This window comes from Gobio gobio, assembly GCF_949357685.1.
Source record: "Gobio gobio genome assembly, chromosome: 4".
NCBI lineage: Eukaryota > Metazoa > Chordata > Actinopteri > Cypriniformes > Gobionidae > Gobio > Gobio gobio.
Window position 1 is genome coordinate 15883729 of NC_137100.1, and position 22075 is coordinate 15905803.

The window sequence follows — 22075 nt, forward strand, 5'->3', positions numbered from 1 at the left end:
AATTGGTTGAGGGATTATTTTTCAGATTATTTGACCGCATTACAGTTCTGAATATAATTTAAATATGTTGCTTTGGAATTATATTCATTGTGAAACGTGAGAAATCTTAAATTAATTATTCATCATGTAAGTGGGTGGTAAAAAAAACTGAATGTGAAGTAAATATTTCCAGATAATTTTCAAAAATTTTATTTGGCATTAGTGGCAGTATAAAAGCTTATTATTCACTGGTGTAGTTTTGGTACAGTCTATGGTTTGAACATTAGCTTATTAGTATTAGCTGGCAAAAAAATTACAACAGCAAATGAGAATGAGGTCTGAGTTTCACAAACAAAAGTAAAAGTAAATCCACCCTCTGTCAGTAGGTGGCGCTTATAGAACAAGAGAAATCGAGCCGTTTCCCCGGTAACCTCCGAAAACAAAGCAGTGCTGAGCTAATAAAACACTGTACACGGAGGGAAGAAGAAAAGAAAATGACATCAACTCTTTTCTCAAGGCAGTCACTCATTTCCCTTCAGAGATGCATTAATAGAATTAATTCCTACTTCAATTCATAGACTAATTTCCCCTAAGCCATCGCTGTAAAGGTTGTAAAACCTCTCACTTCTTTCCGTAAAGAAACCTGCACTGCATGCTGTCTGCATGAGACCATTGCTTACTTACCGTTGCTTAAGTCAAACTAACTTTACTTTTTTTATTAAATTTTTTTTTATAAAACAAAAAAAAAAATGTTATGATCGGAACGGCTTGCGCAAATCCCATCACCCTTTTGGAGCACGCTGGTGAACGCGCGCAGAGTATGCTACGTTGATTCGCGCGCCACTAATAAACCGGGCTTCAGCCATGTTGCGCTGATAATCGGCCTTTTCAGTTCGTACAGGAACTTAGCGCTTATAAAAGCTCAGAGTGCATGGTGAGAGAACTGCGGTGCGCTGCCGCTGAGTGAGCTCTGATTGGGTAACGTCTTAAACATGCGCAAAAGAACGTTGTAGTATTCTGAATTAAAATATAAATAAAAAAATCGCAGCCTTATACGGTTTAGAAATCACAGTGTACTCAAATCGCGATTGTTTTGTGATTGCGCTTGATTGCACAGCCCTTATCGGAGGCTTTTTTGGCCAGAGGCTAGAGACTACAGCCAGTAGTAGGAGCTAATTCTGCATGTTTTCAACGTGCCCATAGGGGGTGGGATCTCACTCACAGACTGTAAAATGAGCACAACCGCTCAGGCATTCATAACGGAGCGGTGCGGAGCAACGCAAGTATTTTCAATGAATTCCTATGAAAGTTAAGCTTCCACAGGCATGAACTGAAAACGCGTCAGACTGGACATGCACCGTGAATGACTGCCGTCGTGGATGAATGACAATGCGGCCATGAATGAATATTTAGAATTTGTACCCATTCAGGGGTGGGTTGCTTGAATTGTGGGTTCCTTAGCCTATTATACTTAATGAAAAACACAACAACAAAATAGTACAGTGACAAACTCACTTAAATAGGCGCATTTCGGTTTGAAACCAAATCTTCCGTGATCATCTTGTCTGTCAGCTGTTTGCTCTCGTGATGAATGAGATCTGACTCCTGCTGCGTTTGTGCTGCGACTCTCGTTCGGCTCATGCTGTATTAGTCAGACACATTCAGAACTAAATTATTTTATTACTATAAAAAATAAAACGATGGTGGGGGCGGTGCCGCGGTGGGCAAGTGATGTAATTGGTAGGCAGGTAGGTAGGGCAGCGACATGAGCCAAAAATAAATTTTCTGGCTTTTCTCAGTCTGGAAGGCACCAACTTCTAAAATAATTTCACATTTCTACTACATAAATGACACAATTTAAATACACATTCATCGTTCCAGCAGTGAAGTATCCCTTTAAGCATAAGCATCTAAATCCAAACAGTGACTTTTTTGCCGGGCTGTATATAATAAAAACATTTATATTTTATCTGTGACTCCAGTCCACTCATGATGAAAATGTTGTCCCCAACTTCTCCCTGTAGGATCAGCTGTGTGGACGAGACCCCACTCTGACGGACGAGCTCATGGCCATCCTCACAGAACTCACACAGCTCAGCAAGACCACTAATGCCAAGGTGGCACTGCGGGCACGGCAGGTTCTCATCGCTTCTCATCTTCCCTCATACGAGCTGCGACACAATCAGGTGGAATCCATCTTCCTGTCCGCCATTGACATGTATGGACATCAGTTCTGCATTGAGAACCTGCAGGTAGGACATGCTGAATGTCTGTGATTGACTTGACAGATCTGAAGTGCTATCTGCTGAACCACTTATGATTGTCAAAATGCAGTCTTGGTGAGCAGAAGAGACTTCATTAGATAACAAAAAATTCTTACCGATCTTAATGTTTTGAATGGTAGTGTATATTTGCAGTTTCATTTGATTCTTCTACTGGCACAGAAATTACACACTTTACCTTTTAAGTTGTAATATTTTGCTTCAGAACATTGTGTATTGTCAAATTATTGATACCTTTCTTGATTTTCTCTAGAAACTGATCCTGTCAGAGACGTCCATCTTCGACGTACTGCCAAATTTCTTTTACCACAGTAATCAGGTGGTACGGATGGCTGCTCTAGAGGTAAGACTGTCATTTTTACTCTTATTTTTCCAAGAAACTGACTATTTATTTGTCTTTATAAGATGTCAAACATGGTTCCCGCTCTCTTTCCTTAGGTGTATGTTCGTAGAGCTTACATTGCTTATGAACTCAACAGCGTCCAGCACCGTCAGCTGAAGGACAACACTTGCATCGTAGAGTTCCAGTTCATGCTGCCCACATCCCACCCAAACAGGTACCTCAATATGTACCGCAGCCAACCCCCAACCCCCTCCCCTTCACCCTTTCCTACCCCCTCGCTTGGACTGTGGAGGAGTATGCCGAAAACACATTGAAATAAAGGGGCAAGTGGGGCAAAAGTGTGAATGAATTCTAAATTCGTAAGCATTTCTGCGTAAATGAAAACTACTGGTTGGTTAAAACACAGATTCTCCTCCACTGTACCACAACCCACTTCCCTTTCACCCTTAAAATGCTCTACCTGTGCACAATCTATGCCACTGATTTACTGTCTTCCGTGAGCAGGAGGTTTGTACGAAGTAGGAGTAGAAAAGCATTATTTAGTGACACAGGGTCTGAATCACAGGGCCAGCAAAAGTTCGTCTTTTAAGGTGTCTCTCATCTGTGCTGGCCACATCCGTGTGTTTCAGGTGACCCCGATCTATTGCAAACCAAAGAGTGCGACCAATAGGACATGCTCAGCGGTTGTGCTGATTGGCTGTCTAGCAGCTCGCTCTTCTTGCACTTCCTTTTTCATTCTCTGCTGATTTATGCTTGTGAACTAATTCGGTGTAGCCTCCTCAGATGCATGTTATGCTTTTTTGTAGGGATGCACCAAATCCAGATTTTTGGGGTTTGGCCGAATACCGAATCCACTGGTTAAGATTCTGCCGAAACCAAATACGGAATCCTACTCCCATCTCAGTCCATTGTCACAGTAAACACATTAATTAAGTAAACCATGTCCACAGCAGTGTAGGGATGCTCATATTGACCGATAGTATTGATTAATACTATCAGTTAAACAGTTTAAAGGTTTTATTTACGCTTTTTTTGTTTGTTTGTTTGCTTGCTGCATGGTTAAAGAAAAATATACTGTATTTGTTCACTCACGGAGTGTGTCGACACGTGCAACCACATGTCTAACCAGATATATTTTGCAAAATTAAGCAATGGGAAAGAATAAGTCTGCTGTTTGGGACCATTTCGACAGAAAGGGCGACAAAGTCTGCATTTTGGCTGCTGTCTGTAGATTCTCTCTTGCACAACTGGTATTCTTTTGGATGTTTCATACGCAAATACTTTAACAGCGGCTATTATAGGGTCTTTGCCACCATGAGACAATTTGGCATTGCAAATTGAACATGTAGCTCGACTTGAATCGCCTTCTTTTGACTGAAAGTACTGCCAAACAACACGTTTTCTGTTCACAAGTTCCATTTTCACTTTCTCACAGCCTGCATTTGAATGGTCCACCTAGTAAACACGTTCCCATAATCAACGGCGGCGTCATTACGTCCGACCAGCGGAGCGCGCGTAGCCTAGGGTTCGGCTCGGTGGAAAAGAAAATTCTAAGGTTCGGCAGAAACCGAACCCCGTCAAAAAGCCAAATATTCGGCCGAATCCTGGATTCGGTGCATCCCTACTTTTTGGTTTTTCTTGCTTATTCAGTTTGTGCATTTTAGTCCTATTTTTTTTTCCCTAGCAGTCATTGCTATGCTGCTTTGCCTGTGATTTGTGTCAAATGGCTTATGCATTATACTGTGTTAAAGTACATGAAGGAGATTTTAGCTGCATTTACTGCAGAGTTTTAAGAGCTGAATTATTGCATGTGAGGGAGGGGCAGTTATGTGAAGTGTGTGGCTTGGATGAATCTCACAAATGTAATCTCAATTTTAAACCCCTAAAATCAAAAGAAAAAAAGAAAAAAACAAACAAAATTTATATTTCACATAGGGATTCAATGATATTAAAATTCTGTCCAGTAAGCTAATATTTATTTTGGTGTTATGGCCAAATAATGAAAAACGGCTGATTGTTACAATTCTGTAATATTTTGTGTAAAAAAAAGAACAAATTCAATGTATATAAAATAACTGAAATTAAGTTTAAATATTCTCTCCTTTTTTTTTTTAAATGTAGTGTTATCAATAAAACAGTTGATGACACTAGATGATGAGGATGTTTGAATTTTGACAGAATTTTAATGTTTAAACTTTGTTTCATATTAAAAGTAACAAAGCTTTTTGTTCACACTGCGCATCAACATAAAACAGCACAGACTATAAAAGATGTTAGATTTGAGAAACCATATCATTACAGAGAAAAATTGAGAAATTAATATTGTCATTCCAGAGCTAGTGTCCACGGACATGTTTGACTGTTGTAGCTCATCCGCTTTGTGTGCGCGAAATAGACTGTGAACAAGTCAAAATGTGTTTTGCTCACTGATTTCGGCCCTCCAAAACCATTTCGGCCCGATAACAAAAATAGCTGGCTGAAAATGTTCGGTAGCTGAACTCTCGGTGCATCCCTTGCTGAATAAAAGTATTAATTTCTTTAACAGGGTTTCCGTGGGTCTTAAAGTCTTAATTTGACCTTCTTCAATTTAAGGCCTTAAAAATGTCTTAAATTGGATCAGAAAGTCTTAAATTCAATATCATGGCATTCAATTAGGGCCTTATGATGTCTGTGTTGCAGAAAACTTGGGTGGAATTGCAGAATCCATTCATAAAAATGGAATTTACTGTATAATGCAGATTGTCACAGAATTTGTCAATTCTGGATGAATAAATCAGAAGTAGGTTAGTACACTTGAAGGGATAGATCACCCAAAAATGAAAATTCTTTCATAATTTCCTAATGTCATTCCAATTGCAAACCCATAAGACTTTAGTTCATTATATAAAGTGATCAAGTCTCTTCAGAAAATTTGGTGTAAACCACTTGATTCGTATGAATTAGTTTTACGATCTCTTTATGAAGTGTCAAAGTATTAGTTGCTTAGACTGTCAATGGAGGGACAGAAATCTTTTCGATTTCATTAAAAATATCTTCATTTGTGTTTCAAAGATGAATGAAAGTCGGTAAAATTCAATTAAACCATTAAAGTGGAGTCCAGAAAATTTAAACAGAATAAACTATGAAACAAATAAATAAATTCATAGGGCCGTACATTTAATTGTTAGATAAAATTGCATGCACTGCAAAACATTTTTTTTTTTCCCAGTACAAATTCAAAACATCCTTAAATCAAGTTTTTTTTATATAGTTTATGCTTAAAACAAGAACAAATATCTGTCATTGGGTTTGAAAATTACTTGCATTTGAAATGAGTTGATTTTATAAACCCATTGGAAGATATTTGTTCTTAATTTAATCATCAAATCATTTAAGATCTCTTAGTTCAAGATTTCTTATCTCAAACTTTAAACTAATTAATTAAATCTGTTGGAAATTGTATTTTCAAACTTTGAAGTGTCACAAATACGTGTGCTTAGAAATTTACATTTAGAGAACATATTGACGTGTTATGTTCCCTTCCATTTATTCCTTCCATTTTCTTTAATTGGTCTTAAAAAGGTCTTACATTTATACATTTATATTCATAAAACCTGCATAAAGTTTTTTTTTTTAAAGAAATTGTACTTAACTTTTTTTGGAGAGGTCCTGTCCCCAATTTTTGCATTAAAAATATTTTTTTACATTGTGTTATTTAATTAATCCCATCTCTAATTCTTATTACGTAACAAATTACTTCTGACCTTGTTAGTAATTCACATTATTCTCAGTTGTCATTCCCATTTGATTATATATATAAATTTTTTTATATATATATTGTGTGTATTAATAGTAGCATGTAATACAGTTTATTTAAACAGTACAGTATTGAAAAAAGTGGAAATTGCGCAGATTTAAAAAAGAGATGTGACCTGAATGTGCAAATGCACAATGTCTTTGAGCCACTTCTCATTGGCAGCAGTCTGTGAGTCCAAGTTAACAGCGAAAGCAGAAACTGTCAGTTATGTGAAAAGGCCACACACTTCTGATCTCTGACTGACCCCTCTGATTGATGCCTGACACTAACCAATCAGTAATCAATGTTGTTTGATTGCAGAGGGAACATCCCCACTCTAAACAGGTATAGTACACATTCTTTCTTCCCTAAACCAAAGTGTAGACTTGGAAAATAGAGTAGAAAAGCAGTATGGTCAAACACATACGTTTTAAATGTAGTATACATTGTGTACTATGAAGTATTACTAAATAAGTATGCTATTCCGAACATAAAACAACCAACTTTTATCACATATAAAAGTATGTATACAAATTCATATTTTAAGGCATAAAGTAACCTGAAATGAAAAACATCCACATCCTACTGATCGATCTAATGATGAAAGTGTCTGTCTCTCAATGTTTTCAATCAACCAATTGCAGTTATGTGTATAAGTTTGTGTTTTAATGAAAACAGCCCTCCATTGGGACTTACTAATTTGCATGGCTTATTGCACTACTTTCAACACAGATGTGTGTGTGTGTGTGTCTTGTCTGAAATTACCTTTTAAAGTTGTTTGTGTGAGCGCATGCAAATAAGGATACTCCCGTGATATGTAAAGGGAAATGAAATTGTTTAGACCTCATACTTGGTTTGAATGAACTACATAGTAGTGGCTATTAAATCTGCCGTGTGTGTTGTGAAATATTTTTTTTTTTGGTACGTTCTTGTTCTATCTGTTTATGTGTGCCTACATGTATCAAAATGTGACTGTCATCGTTGTCCTCCCAGGAAACTGTCTGTCCCACTGCAGGACTACAAAGTACCAGATAACACCGCTAACGCTAGTGCCGCCACAGGGGCATCTAGTGACTCTGCTGAGAGTGAGGCCAGGTAGTGCAGGAAAGACTACAGTGTTTAATCACAGAGAGGGTTTAATCGGGCAAAAGTAATCTGGAATTTTTTTTTTTTTTTTTTTTTTTTTTAAATGAATCCTGGGTGTGAATCTTTTTAATTAGTCTTAAGGCAGGGATTGCTGTCCATACTAACATTGAACAGAAGAGTTTCACACTGAAGTTTATTAAATTATGACAGAATTTATGGTAGATGTGCTGATTTAGCTTATAATTATGGGTCTTATTAAAGGAATATTCTGGGCTAAATACAACTTAAAATCAGTTACGGCTACGGCATGTCGTCAGTTCCCTCAGTTTGTAAAAACTGGAAAAATGCATTTATAATAATGCACTTGCAATGGAAGTCTGGGCAAAGTGTACAGCACCACAAAGTAACTTTTAAACAATGTGGGCAACTTTACATCCTTTACTGGATTGGATATTAAAAGTTTTTGCTGAATAATTTATGTAAAAAACATTTTACATTTCTGCTTTTAAAACCTCTGGTCCAGGGTTTTTTGATGCCATGAACCCCCAGTTATTTCAGTTATGATCCTCTTGCTTAAAAATATATGGGAATCTGTATATTTTCAAGTACAGTATAAAAACTAATTACATCATCTGTGATTTTAATTATATTTTCTATTATTGTGCTAAAGCAAACTGCTAAAATATTACATTTTATTAAGTTAACAGTGTATCTGTTAAATATGGATGGATGGGACATGTCCCCACCACTTTTTGCCATGGTTGATATTGTCCCACCACTTTTTGTCCCTCCATCTTGCTCCACGGATTTACCTAATGCAAATTAAACATATCCATTTGACGTTAATTTGTCTTGTAGGAACACACCACAATTTTTTTTAAATAGCCTCATTTTCCAACTCCCCTAGAGTTAAACAGTTGAGTTTTACCGTTTTCGAATCCATTCAACCGATCTCCGGGTCTGGCGGTAGCACTTTCAGCATAGCTTAGCATAGATCATTGAATCTGATTAGACCGTTAGCATCTTGCTCAAAAAATGAACAAAGAGTTTTGATATTTTTCCTATTTAAAACTGGACTCTTCTGTAGTGACATTGTGTACTAGGACCGACGGAAAATGAAAAATTGCCATTTTCTAGGCCGATATGGCTAGGAACTATACTCTCATTCCTGCGTAATAATCAAGGAACTTTGTGCCGTACCATGGGTGCAGCAGGCACAATGACATTACGCAGCGCCTGAAAATAGTCCCCAGCTAGCCCGCTACCTGTGCAAGCAGGATGTCATGTTGGTTATGTTGACGGAAGTTAACCTATTTTCAGGCGATGCGTAATATCATTGCGCCTGCTACACAGACAAGTGTGTCAAACTACCGCTTAATGCTGTTGTGGAGACTCTGTCTTTCTAACATAAAGAATCTCAGGACTAACAATATATTTTATTATAGTAAATGTAAGAATGAAACGCTCGTTGATGCATTTAACTCAATGTACAATTGAAATAGATTTCTGGACATCGTAATGGCCACGACTTAATTTGTTCCCTCATTTTAACACACTGTCTATTTTTCCCTGTATGTCATGTGAGGCTCTATAGTTAAAAAGTAGTTCTGTCAATAAAAATAATCACAATTAATCGCACAATTTCAGATTTTAGAATGAAACCTGAAATGAAATGAAATAATAATATCAAATGTAATGAGTATTAAAAATAGTCATATTAAACATATTTCATTTGTATCTTATAGTATAAATGTTACATTTCACAACCCTACATTTTTCGCAGACCAGAGTTTGAAAAGCTGTGCTTGGTCAACATACCCTATAGACTTCTATTGTAAATGCGTGACAATAAACCATTTTTTCTTATGTTTTTACAAATGGAGGAATGACCCAAAATTATGGTAATTAACAGCATGCCATGTATTTAACCTGGAATATTCTTAACTAACCTGTACCACCACCATAAATTCAAATAAATAAATAAATAAATGAATGCATGAATTCACCCATTCAGTGAAGTTTCAGTCATACTTATTTTTCCCTTTAACATCTGGTCTAATTGCCTCCTGACAACTGGCCCCTTTTATAATGTTCAGCTCTTACACAATCAGCTTGTGAGGAGGCGATGTTGTTCCTATTCACACCTCGGATCAATACTGATGTGTGATGGTGATGATCTGGTCTTTCTCCTGGGGTGATCTATCACATTTTTCAGAGGTTATGTCTATGCAGCTGGGTTAATGGCAGGTCTTTTTGTTTGTGCGTGTGTGTTGTGCTCTCAGAATGTCTTTCTCCTCTAACCTGAACCACTATGGCATGGTCCATGTGGCCAGTGTTAGTGATGTGCTCCTGGACACCTCCTTCACTCCACCCTGTCAGCGTATGGGCGCCATGGTTTCCTTCCGCTCCTTCCAGGAGTTCACAAGGTTAGTGTTTAGTAAAGGCTATTAAATATGACCCTTTTCATTTGCTTATTAAATGCCCCTGATCTTAATCTGCACGATTCATCATAATGTATACAAGTTGAACCCATAAATAAACAAGAACTAAATTATTTTAAGAGTGGGACCCACTCATGCTGACACTGAGATGACAAGCTAAATACAACTCCCTTTATTTTTGTTACCCCCCTATTATTGGACACTTTCATTTAGAAAGTAAAGATGAAGGGTGAAAAGTAGACCTGAAAATATAAATATATATATTATATATATAATTTTTTTTTTTATATCCTAATGCAAACCCATCAAATCAAGACCCCCAGACTGTTGTCACTCAGAAATACATTTAAATCTGCAACATTGTTGTGTTCATACGTAGAATTATATTGTGACTAGTGAAGTGTTGTGTACTACTTTGAAGTGTTGTGTAATGACATGATGTGTGTGAGAACGCAAGTGAAGAGTAAACAAGATGAATAGATGCTGCCTTCACGTGCTATCGGAATGATCGTAAACACGAGTTTCCTAGTTAAAAATTGGACATGAACGGCCTCTCAAGTCGTATTTACTCCTGAGAGGCTCTGCAATAATTTTGATACCCAAGTTCCCGAGATGGGCGGCCCAGAAACTTTAAACATGGTGGAAGGGTAGAACGATTGCTGCTGTGACTTGAATTCTTTATTATTTAACAGCTACATCGTCTTGTCTTGACTTTAAAGTAGTGCATATTTACAAATATGACTAAAACACACAATACACCTTACATTTTTAGTGAAAATAGCTTGCATTTGACTGAAATTCTAGATTCGTCAGCAAGCGGATAGCGTGGTGAATGTTTATATGGTTGTCAGTAAATGGGACGCTAAATATCATTTTGGTTTTAATAAGATTTTCCCAATAATTAAGCAAGAATAAACCTGAGGGCTTTTCACACTGTGCTTATCATCATTCTAAACACCGCTTCTAGCCCCGGGTAAAGGAGCGTTTCACACTTGTAATTTAGATGCGTGGTTAGCACCGTTTTTACCCGGGGTTATGAAACCCTGCTTTTGCAGTGTTAACTCCGCATTGCAGTGCCAAATTTGTACAGTGTAAAACTATGCAGTGTTAGAATGTTACAACTAGATGCTTAGCACCCGACAACCAATCGCGTGCCTTATATTAATGCCTTTTGGGCAGTCACGGAAACACAGCACGATGTATATAAATGTCGTTTCTGCGTATGATAGGAAAACCACGATGGAAAATGCGACAATTGGAGCAAAGAAGAGGCCATTTCATTCTTACCTTTTATAGTTTGAATAGTTCACTCAGAAAAAACCTTAATATTACAGTCAGCAATGTGTAATATGAGGCACTCTCTACACTAGAGCCTTAATTTTAAACAGGTCACGTGCTTTGTTTGTCCAGTCAGTAACAGTGACACAGCAAATATGCAAATAAGGACTTTAACCCGGGGTTTAGGAATGTGCAGTGTGAAATGGCAGTTTATGAATACCCAGGATTAACCGTTAACCCCGGGTATAGTATGAAGCGTGAATAAAGATAACCCAGGATTCTATTTACCCGTGGTTTAGAATGACCCAGGGTTAACTATTTCAAGTATGAAAATCCCTTTGGTGTCCTCCACGATTCCTGTTCTTTCCGACAGCAAAGCACTTGAATGCGACAAGCTCGTATTCACAACTTCAGAAGTGGGAAATTGGACATTTTCAATAGCATGTGAAGGCAGCATAAGTTCGCTACTTCTTTCTTTTGTGCTTTGTTGCTGCTAACTCCTGACAGACACCACACTTTACATATTATGAATATCCGTTTCATGTTGTCTTTTATAAAGCGGTTTTCTCAAAATGTACCTAAATTTGGTGCTTGAGCGTCTAATGTGACTCTTATGATAGGAACATTAAGGATGTGTTGAGCTGTTTCTCTGACTCGCCTCCTTCTACGCCAACCTTTCCTGAGGGGGGCAACCCTGTGCTTTATGGAGAGGAGGACAACAAGGTGAACTTTTCACCCTCTGAACCTGTCAAAAAAATAATAACAAAACCAACGATTAAAAGATTGTTGAAATGAAGATCGCTATCAAACATTTTCTATACCTAGTTTTGTTTATTTTATTGTAGAGCATTCAAGATGAGCCAATTCATATACTTAACGTGGCTATAAAGACGGACAGCGACATTGATGATGATGGGCTGGCGGCCATGTTCCGTGAGTTTACCCACTCTAAGGTAAAGCGTTCTGTTCTGTATAGGTTGATTGTCTTCAATTAAAATACTCTCAGTGAATTAATTTTCATATTCTACCACAGAAATCTTTGCTATTTGAACACGGCATCCGAAGACTTACCTTCCTGGTTGCTCAGAAGGTATGCTTTTAAAATGACATTTGAGCATGTTTCCACTCTCTCACTCCTCAATCAAATTTGAACTAAATCTGTAATCAGTTAAATGTTAATTTGAATAACTGTAAATCATAGTAACTGATCTCAAGTCTGGTACACCCACTGCATGTGTGTGTGTCTTTTTCCCTGTGCTCTTGATGCCATTATTAACAGGATTTCAGGAAGCAAGTCAACTGTGAGGTGGACCAGAGGTTCCATGTAAGTAGTTGTGGAATGTTTGAGACATTGGCTCTGTTCCACAACCTTTTGAGCTGCTTCGCCGTTTACTTTCTAAATAGGCAGCTATCTACTTAGGCGACATCTTAGCCAAAATGGAACCTCACAAGTGACTGAACTGAAATGCAACTACAACTTTCACATATGCAGGTCACACCAATAGCATTACTTATCTAAAGCGCCTGAGAGTCTTTGGTTTAGCGTACAGTTGATTCTATTAGAGACATTAGCGTGTTGCTAAGCTAATGATTCAAAACTCATATAGCCCTACTAAAAGTAAAATATGTGGTGCACACAGTTCACTTTTTACTAGACTATCAGTATTTCTCAATATTGAATGTGAATTACAGTATTTTTGATCAACATTTCTTTGTCTTGATTACTGTTTTGGATGTTAGCATGTTGCTAAGATAATGACCCAATACACTTGAGTAAAAAAAAAAAAAAAAGACATTTGATTTTATTGATGCATCATTTGATTTTATTGATGATGAATTAATTGCATGATGCTGATTGATAAATCAAATGAATCACAAATCATCTCGTATATGAATGTTTGAGCCCCTAAATGGACATGGATTGGATATGGTGATGAAGACATTATTTAAATCATTGAATCAAAGTGGCTTTGTAAGTCAGTATTGTTTGATTTATGTCCATTAACTTTTTTAAATTAAATGCTATAAACAATATTATTAGAAATAATTATTTTTATTTTTTTAATTAACATTTTGACTCCTAGGGTTTGGAACAGAGCCATTATAAATGGTCTCTTAATTAAGTTGCTTACACTGTTAAGTCTTTGAAATGTGCAAATTGTACCTGTTTTTGTGCTGTAAATAGCCTATAGTGAATACACTTGTTAAGAATGTTAAGAATCTAGTGTTATTTCACTGTTAATGCTAATTGTCTTTATTTCACAGAGAGAATTTCCCAAATTTTTCACCTTCCGAGCTCGAGACAAGGTGAGTTGTTTTACACAAGACTATCAATGACAGGCACAAAAGACTGTAACTCTTTTTAAATGCAAGCGTTCATTAAATTCATCAGCAGCTTTATGTTTCGGTGGGAAAATACAAAGGGAAAATGAGGAGGTGGAAAAGAAAAAGCTGTTATATTCCTCCGTTTCTTGTCTTTGCTGTGCAAGTAACTCCATCATGATCAATGGCGTTTCTCTGGCTTCCTTCAGCCCTGATAGTTTGCTAAAATGGTTCCAGCAAAGCTCATTACATTAATGAACTTTTTAATTATTTGTCTCATTTGAGAGGGATGACATCCATTAGCAGCTGTGATTACCTACATTTACTAAATCTAGCTTGCTATTATAGCTCACGGGCACTTTCTGCTCCTGTAGACTCACTTTCTCTAATTTTAAAACGAGCAATTTCATTCCATTCATATTTTCTATTTTATTAAATCTCAATTTTTAGCGTTCATGTGGTCTTGAATGCAGATTTATGTGCAAATGTGAAGTGTAACCAATGTTTTTTTTTTTTTTGGCATCACCCTTCGCATTTGTACATATAACATTTTTGTTTTTCATCGGATTCGTTTAGAACAATGTTTTTGCATTTCATTTTTACTATACTAGCAGCTACATTTTGAATTGTGAAGGTTAATAGGTCTCATTCACTAATCATAGAATATACGTATTTATATGCACAAAACGTCTCTCAAAAATATTTTAATGATAAAAATTTCTGAATTTCGTTTGAATTGAGGTATTCTAAATGAGTGAGAGTTCATAAAACACAGCCAAACCAACTCCATCTTTCCACATAACCTTTCCTTTACAGCCTTTCGTCACTCTCAGCAAACACAATTTTTGTATGAAATAATTATTTTTTTTCATGAAAGTATTTGCGTACGGATTTCACACACAAATGGGTTTAAATAATGGTTAGTGAATGAAACCCAGTGTTTTTTATTAATGTCTCATTTTTTTCAAGATTACAATTTGATCTCAGTAAAACAACAGAAAAAGTGCTTCTGTATATTTGGAAACCGTTTTTGTGCTTTTTATACGTTTTTTAATACATAATATTTATAAAATTAAGTTAATTTTAATCGTTTTTTGGCCAATTTTTTCAATCCCTTTTTCAGTTTGAGGAGGACCGTATCTACAGGCACTTGGAACCTGCATTGGCTTTCCAGCTGGAGCTTAACCGCATGCGTAACTTTGCACTGACGGCCATCCCCTGTGCCAACCATAAGATGCACCTGTACTTGGGAGCTGCCCGCGTGGAGCAGGGCACCGAGGTCACGGATTACCGCTTCTTTGTACGGGCCATCATCCGCCACTCGGACTTGGTCACCAAGGTAGGTGCATCACTGTGATTATAAATCTGGTTAGGCGTGTGATGCTTTGCCCTTTCACACTGTGAACCTCAAACCTGGGTTTTCATCGTTCTGAACCCTGCTTTTAACCTCAGGTAAAAGAACGGTTCACACTTGTAAATCACACTTGTTGGGCAGGGTTAGCATCACTTTTGCTGTGTTAACCCTGCATTCCAGTGCCAAACGTGTACATTGTGAAACAAAGCAGTGTTATAATGTTATGGTTAGATGCTTAGCCAATCGTGTGCCTCATATTCGCGTGCTTTGGACTGTCACAGAAACACACATTGTATAAACAGTAGGCTGTGTTTCAGAAAAATGTCAAATGGTGACAGAAAACGTGACAATTTAAGTAAAGAAGAGTCCATTTCATTCTTACCTTTTATTGTCGGAAAAGTACAGATAGTACAGTCGGCAATTTATAATATGAGGATGCGCCGTGCTAGAACTTTTATGTAAACCGGTTGCATGCTGCAGTCATCCAATCAATGACTCTAAAGCACTGTTTACACCTGGTATTAAGATGCGTTTTGGTCGATTGGATCACAAGTGGACGACACTAAATACAGGTGTAAACGGGGCTAAAACATTGAGCTTGACCACTTCCAGAGGTAGTCGGAAAAGCATTTGACTGGATTGCTTTCGTAGTGTAAACGCTCATGTGATTGAATGTGTTCAAACAGGCACAAAAATGACTGCCTTCTATCCTCCTAATGACTGCCTTCTATCCTCCTAATGACTTAATGTGTAAAGTTTATGCAGGCTAAGAACCAAGTTTGGTTTGAACCAAGCCAAGCACCGTGTTCTCACACCATTCCTGATATCTAACACACAATCACTGTGTTCAGCGTGGACGAAAGCTGATGCTTTCTGTATGTTTTTCAGTTGTCTCCAGGCGCATTCTTACGTAAATTGTGCAAACTTATTTTGTCCATTACATTTAAAAGAGCTGAAAAAACCCATACATTTACCCGCCCATAGACCCTCCCCTCATAGAAATGAGGACAGAAGTGGTTGAAAGTGGACAAAAGAGACAAGGTGTAAACGGGAATGTGGCTTCCTGTCTACTTGTGATCCAGTCAACCAAAGCGCATCTTAAAGGGTTAGTTCACCCAAAAATGAAATTTCTTCCATTAATGACTCACCCCAATGTTGTTCCACACCCGTAAGACCTCCGTTCATCCTCGGAACACAGTTTAAGATATTTTAGATTTAGTCCGAGGGCTTTCAGTCCTTTGAATGTAAGTGTATGCACACTTTGCTGTCCATGTCCAGAAAGGTAATGAAAACATCATCAAAGTAGTCCATATGTGACATCATTTGGTTAGTTAGACTCTTTTGAAGCGTCGACAATAAAAGTGCGACAGAGCTTCGTTTGTAGTCTGAGGGAGACGCACGCTGTAAACAAAACAACCATCGCAAAAAAAAATATATATATATTTTTTTTTTGCGATGGTTGTTTTGTTTACAGCGTGCGTCTCCCTCAGACTACAAAAAAAGCTCTGTCGCACCAGATAACATGTCACAGCGTCTTACGTCAGCAGCGTCACTGTGGCGTCGTAAACGCGGATTCAAACAAAACCAAAAGAAAAGACAATGCTTAATAAAGTCTTAGTTTTTGTTATTTTTGGACCAAAATGTATTGTTGACGCTTCAAAAGAGTCTTAACTAACCAAATTATGTCACATATGGTCTACTTTGATGATGTTTTCATTACCTTTCTGGACGTGGACAGCAAAGTGTGCATGCACTTACATTCAAAGGACTGAAAGCCCTCGGACTAAATCTAAAATATCTTAAACTGTGTTCCGAGGATGAACGGAGGTCTTACGGGTGTGGAACAACATTGTGGTGAGTCATTAATGGAAGAAATTTCATTTTGGGGTGAACTAATCCTTTAATACCAGGTGTAAACAGGGCCTGACATGGCAAAATATGCAAATAAAAATGTTAACCCAGGGTTTAGGAATCCAAAGGTGTGAAACGCCAGCATTTGAATACCAAGGATTAGTTGTTAAAAAGTAAATTTTGAGCAATGTGAAACATGAAGCAGGATAAACCAGGATTTTGTTTACCTGGGGTTTAGAATGACCCAGTGTTACATTTTTGAAGTGTGAAACCCCCCCCGTGTGTGGTTCTCTGCTGTGCAGGAGGCGTCGTTTGAGTACCTGCACAACGAGGCAGAACGTTTGCTGCTGGAGGCAATGGATGAGCTGGAGGTGGCCTTCAACAACACCACAGTGCGCACAGACTGCAACCACATCTTCCTCAACTTTGTCCCAACCGTCATCATGGACCCTTCTAAGGTTTTAATACATTTCAATGGAATTTTATTTTTAGCAATGTACATACTTAGTATGCGTTTTGAGCCTTTGTGTTCTCATCAGATTGAAGAATCCGTACGCTCCATGGTCATGCGCTATGGCAGTCGTCTGTGGAAACTCCGCGTGCTCCAAGCCGAGCTCAAGATCAACATCCGACTGACGCCCACTGGCAAGCAGATCCCCATCCGCCTCTTCCTGACCAACGAGAGTGGCTACTACCTGGACATCAGCCTGTACAAGGAGGTCACAGACTCCCGTACAGGACAGGTGGGGCACAAAGACCGACAGGTGGGGCTCACGTGTCTCTCATTAACACAAACACATACATGCAGACATCTCAAACTGAACTTCAGTAATATGCCTTTGTCATCCTTCATTGTTTGTTAGTCATTTTTAATTTTCTGTCGATGATAAATACACTATCAGTCAAACGTTTGGACACACATAATCATTCTTTATTTTGGCTGTATTTTAGAATAATAATGAAATAATACAAATGGGAATTTTGTAGTGGATGTTGAAAAATGTTTGATATGTTTTACCTTCTTCAGATTCGACACAGTTCATTATTCATACGTGGACACAATTTAAATGCATTTGTCTGCGAAGCTAATTTCAAGCATTTAAGAATAGATCAAAATGTTTCATATTTATAAATTATGAAAATTACACTTCCATTCAAAAGTTTGGATTTTGTAAGATTTTATTAAAACCCTCTTGCATTTATTTGATCAATAATGCAGTAAAATCAGTAATATTGTGAAAGTATTATTGCAATTTACAATTTGAATATTGTATAATTTACTACTTTGATAGCGAAACTGAATTTTCTGCAGCCAGTACTCCTGTCTATAAATCAATCTATGTTAATTTTGGTCAAGAAACATTTCTAATTATTATTAAAGGCACAGTATGTAAGTTTCACCGCTAGTGATCGCTTTTTTAAAACGATAACAAAGGCGTAGCTTGATGACGCCGTGAATAAGTGTGGAATCATGGGAGTTGTCGTCTTTACCTCCACAGCTGATTGAAAGCAATCCGATGGGACTCAGGCAGAAATCATTTTCATGGGTGAGCTAATGTATTAAAGTTTTACTAACGTTATTGTGGTATGAAGCGGGTGAGGCTGAGAGCCTGGGACATTTTTACGCTGCTGTTTTACTATTGCCTATATGCCGCAGTTTGCCATGAGTGCCTGTCCTGTCGTTTTGTTGTTTATTTTACGGTTAAAGTTACGTTTAACGTCTGAGCTCCTCTCTTTCCTTAACTTGAACTTTTTTTGCAGTTACATTTGATAACTTAAATTCACATTATTCTATTTCATTCTAATAAAACCACCGCAAGTGCTGAATTACTAATCATACATCTGAAAAAATGAAATTATGGGGTAACGCAGCGCTGTTGTACTTGGGGAAAAACATTAATACTAAATATGTTTGAGTGTATTGAACGTTGTTATAACGTTACTCTATACGTTTGCTCAGTGGCTGGTATGCACACTGCAGTAAGCTAGATCAATAATAGAATACCACATTATTAATGAAAGATGGATGACTGGTTGCTAAACGGGATGCAATTAATTTTAAAGGAACACTCCACTTTTTTGGGACTTTAGCTTATTCACTGTATCCCCCAGAGTTAGATAAGTCCATACATACCATTCTCATCTCCGTGCATCCCATAACTCTGTCTGACGCACCCACCGTTAGCCTAGCTTAGCACAAAGACTGGAGGTATAAGTGACAAAATAACACCAACATTTTCCTATTTACATGTTGTGATGTGTATAGTCACAGTGTGTACAAATAACAAGGTTACATGAGACACAGCCATATTATAAACGTATACACACTGGGGACTATATTCTCAGAAGGTGCAGCACTGCTCTATTTCTGCAGAGTGCGGAGTGATTTGCTCACAGGACCGGAGAAGCCCCGCTGTTACGTCTGTCAACAAAACCAACGTGACTAGGAAGATAGTAGCGAACGCGACTGTTGCATGGCTGACTTTGAGGAATTGTCAGAGGATTTTTACTTTGTATCAAACCAAAATCCAGAACCATATCGTTTTGAGCCAGAATACACAGACAAGGAGTTACAAACTTTGGAAGCTGATAGACAAGACGCCGAATTACCTCTGGCACCGCTCATTTGTTACTGTGATAGTATTGTGTTGTCACGAACGCGTTCTGACTAACATTACAGGGGATATGGAGCACGGGAACAACTGCAATACAGTAGTGACCACCCTATTCATGTAATAGTGTCACTAACGTTACATTAGATCTAGCTAATGGCACTGTTACAGGAGGCTAGTCATCTAAAAACATAACGGAACACTTACCGCAGCCACAGGTGGTCCGCTTTGTCTTGTCTGTAGTCACTACCGATGTGATGGCCGTATCCTTCAGCCCACGTTTCATGATCTGTGTGGCAAATTCCATTTTTTTCAAAATAGTCGTCCTCGGTTAAATGTTCTGAGCAAACCCGATGGTAGGCTACTTGATGATGGCTACAGGTGTGTTTGGATCCATATCCAGAGCAAGCAGCTGCGGTAAGTACTTCCTTTATGTTTTTAGATGACTAGCCTACTGTAACAGTGTCATTAGCTATACATAATGTAACGTTAGTGACACTATTACATGAACAGGGTGGTCACTACTGTATTGTAGTTATTCTCGTGCACCATATCCCCTGTAATGTTAGTATTGTGTTGTCACGAACGTGCTCTGACTGTCACAGTAGCAAATGAGCGGTGCCAGAGGTAATTCGGCGTCTTGTCTATCAGCTTCCAAAGTTTGTAACTCCTTGTCTGTGTATTCTGGCTCAAAACGATATGGTTCTGGATTTTGGTTTGAGGAATTGTCAGAGGATTTTTACTTTGTATCAAAGTCAGCCATGCAACAGTCACGTTCGCTACTATCTTCCTAGTCACGTTGGTTTTGTTGACAGACGTAACAGCGGGGCTTCTCCGGTCCTGTGAGCAAATCACTCCGCACTCTGCAGAAATAGAGCAGTGCTGCACCTTCTGAGCATATAGTCCCCAGTGTGTATACGTTTATAATATGGCTGTCTCATATAACCTTGTTATTTGTACACACTGTGACTCTACACATCACAACATATAAATAGGAAAATGTTGGTGTTATTTTGTCACTTATTGAGCAGTAGGCTAGCTGGAGCCATATACCTCCAGTCTTTGTGCTAAGCTAGGCTAACGGTGGGTGCGTCAGACAGAGTTATGGGATGCACGGAGATGAGAATGGTATGTATGGAATTATCTAACTCTGGGGGATACAGTGAATAAGCTAAAGTCCCAAAAAAAGTGGAGTGTTCCGTAAAGTATATTGTATGATAGAGACGATGATGTATTACTGTTACTACAAATAAAGCTCTTTCTGATTTTGCTGGGTTAGCCACTTGACAAAATAGTGTTGTCTCTGAGGCATGGTACAAACATGTTACTCGTGGCAAGAAAACAAGAGATTCAAACAATAAGACTAAACATGTTGAACTATATAACAGTGATTCGTTTTCTGTCGATAAAAGTGTCCAAACAGTTGCTCACCTGTCTAATAAAAGGCATAATATTTTAAAGCATATTTGGTTTTTCCATGGTTTCCACGGAAATCAAGGGTAGTGCGGATATGACGTCATTGACAAGCGACGCAATGACACGGGCCGTTACACTGGTTAAAATAGCGGATTTCTCTGGATTTAAACATTGTTGGAAACATTTGGGATAATGTAAGTACACAAGTCAACAAAATATATAACATTGTTTTAGTGGTTTTTGGGTATTTTAATGCAAAAATCTTACATATTGTGCCTTTAATGTTGAAAACAGCTGCTTAATATTTTTGTGGAAACGTAATACTTCATTTATTTTTTTCCCAATTCTTTGATTCATAGAAAGTTCAAAAGGACAGCATTTATTTGAAATCATTCCTCTGTCACTTTTAATTAATTTAATCCATTGTTACTGAATACAAGTATTAATTTATAAAAATAAAAAAACGCAATGACCCCAAACTGTATTGTATATTTTATCATATTAAAAAGATTTATATTGAGCATTAACATTTTGATATTTATTTGAATTTTTTGTTTTGTTTTTATGAGGAAAACTAATTCAGTTATGTGTGTCCAAACATATGACTGGCTCTGTATAATCTGCCATTGTAGTGAGTTATTAGTACACTAATATCATTCTTTAAAATATTGGCGTTCAGGCATTTGTCATTGCGCTAGTTCACGGTTTCGTTTCATTTGTCAGTGATGTGCTGACTTTTCTGATGATGCTTTTAAAAATGCTTTTTTATGAAATTTAAAAGAATTGATACTTTTTAAAATGTTTGCAAATCACCTTTTGTCATTGTTACATCAACTGTCAGTCTTTTTCGTTGTATCATTGGGCAACTGATATCTGTTTGTCTATATGCGGGGATATATTTATATTATTTTTGTGCTTATCTATATTGCTTTAACTCTGCCTGACTGGCTGACTCTCTCTTGCCCTCTATCTCTCTCCTCAGATCATGTTCCAGGCATATGGAGATAAGCAGGGTCCTCTTCACGGCATGCTCATCAACACACCCTACGTCACTAAAGACCTCCTGCAGTCCAAACGCTTCCAGGCCCAGAGCCTTGGCACCACCTACGTTTACGACTTCCCAGAGATGTTCCGTCAGGTATCGTCCACATCCTGAAACAGTAGTCTAGTGATGGCCAAATGTTCAAGCAGCTCAAGTTTTGAATTTGAATTTAATTCAGGGCATCACAATGCAATTGCAAAATACTTGATGCATAACTACATCTCAATTTGTCAACAACAGCGTTGGGGTGCACATGTTTTGCATTAAAACATGCAAAAACAGACTAAATCTAAA

At 37.7% G+C, this 22075-nt stretch overlaps 1 protein-coding gene across 5 annotated transcripts in view; it reads left to right on the forward strand.

Moving 5' to 3' along the window:
• acaca (acetyl-CoA carboxylase alpha) overlaps positions 1-22075 on the forward strand; it is a 94185-nt gene that overhangs the window by 46845 nt on the left and 25265 nt on the right. The window contains exons 24-39 of one of the 5 annotated variants that reach the window (XM_079814514.1): positions 2004-2231; positions 2515-2604; positions 2700-2818; positions 6701-6724; positions 7373-7474; positions 9748-9891; positions 11805-11907; positions 12030-12137; positions 12218-12274; positions 12464-12508; positions 13450-13491; positions 14630-14845; positions 17014-17169; positions 17251-17475; positions 18211-18258; positions 21722-21877. In XM_079814514.1, the coding sequence (XP_079670640.1) occupies positions 2004-2231; positions 2515-2604; positions 2700-2818; positions 6701-6724; positions 7373-7474; positions 9748-9891; positions 11805-11907; positions 12030-12137; positions 12218-12274; positions 12464-12508; positions 13450-13491; positions 14630-14845; positions 17014-17169; positions 17251-17475; positions 18211-18258; positions 21722-21877 (1863 nt within the window). The remainder of the gene's footprint in view (positions 1-2003; positions 2232-2514; positions 2605-2699; positions 2819-6700; positions 6725-7372; positions 7475-9747; positions 9892-11804; positions 11908-12029; positions 12138-12217; positions 12275-12463; positions 12509-13449; positions 13492-14629; positions 14846-17013; positions 17170-17250; positions 17476-18210; positions 18259-21721; positions 21878-22075) is intronic. The other 4 variants (XM_079814515.1, XM_079814517.1, XM_079814516.1 and 1 more) reach the window with 4 other exon arrangements.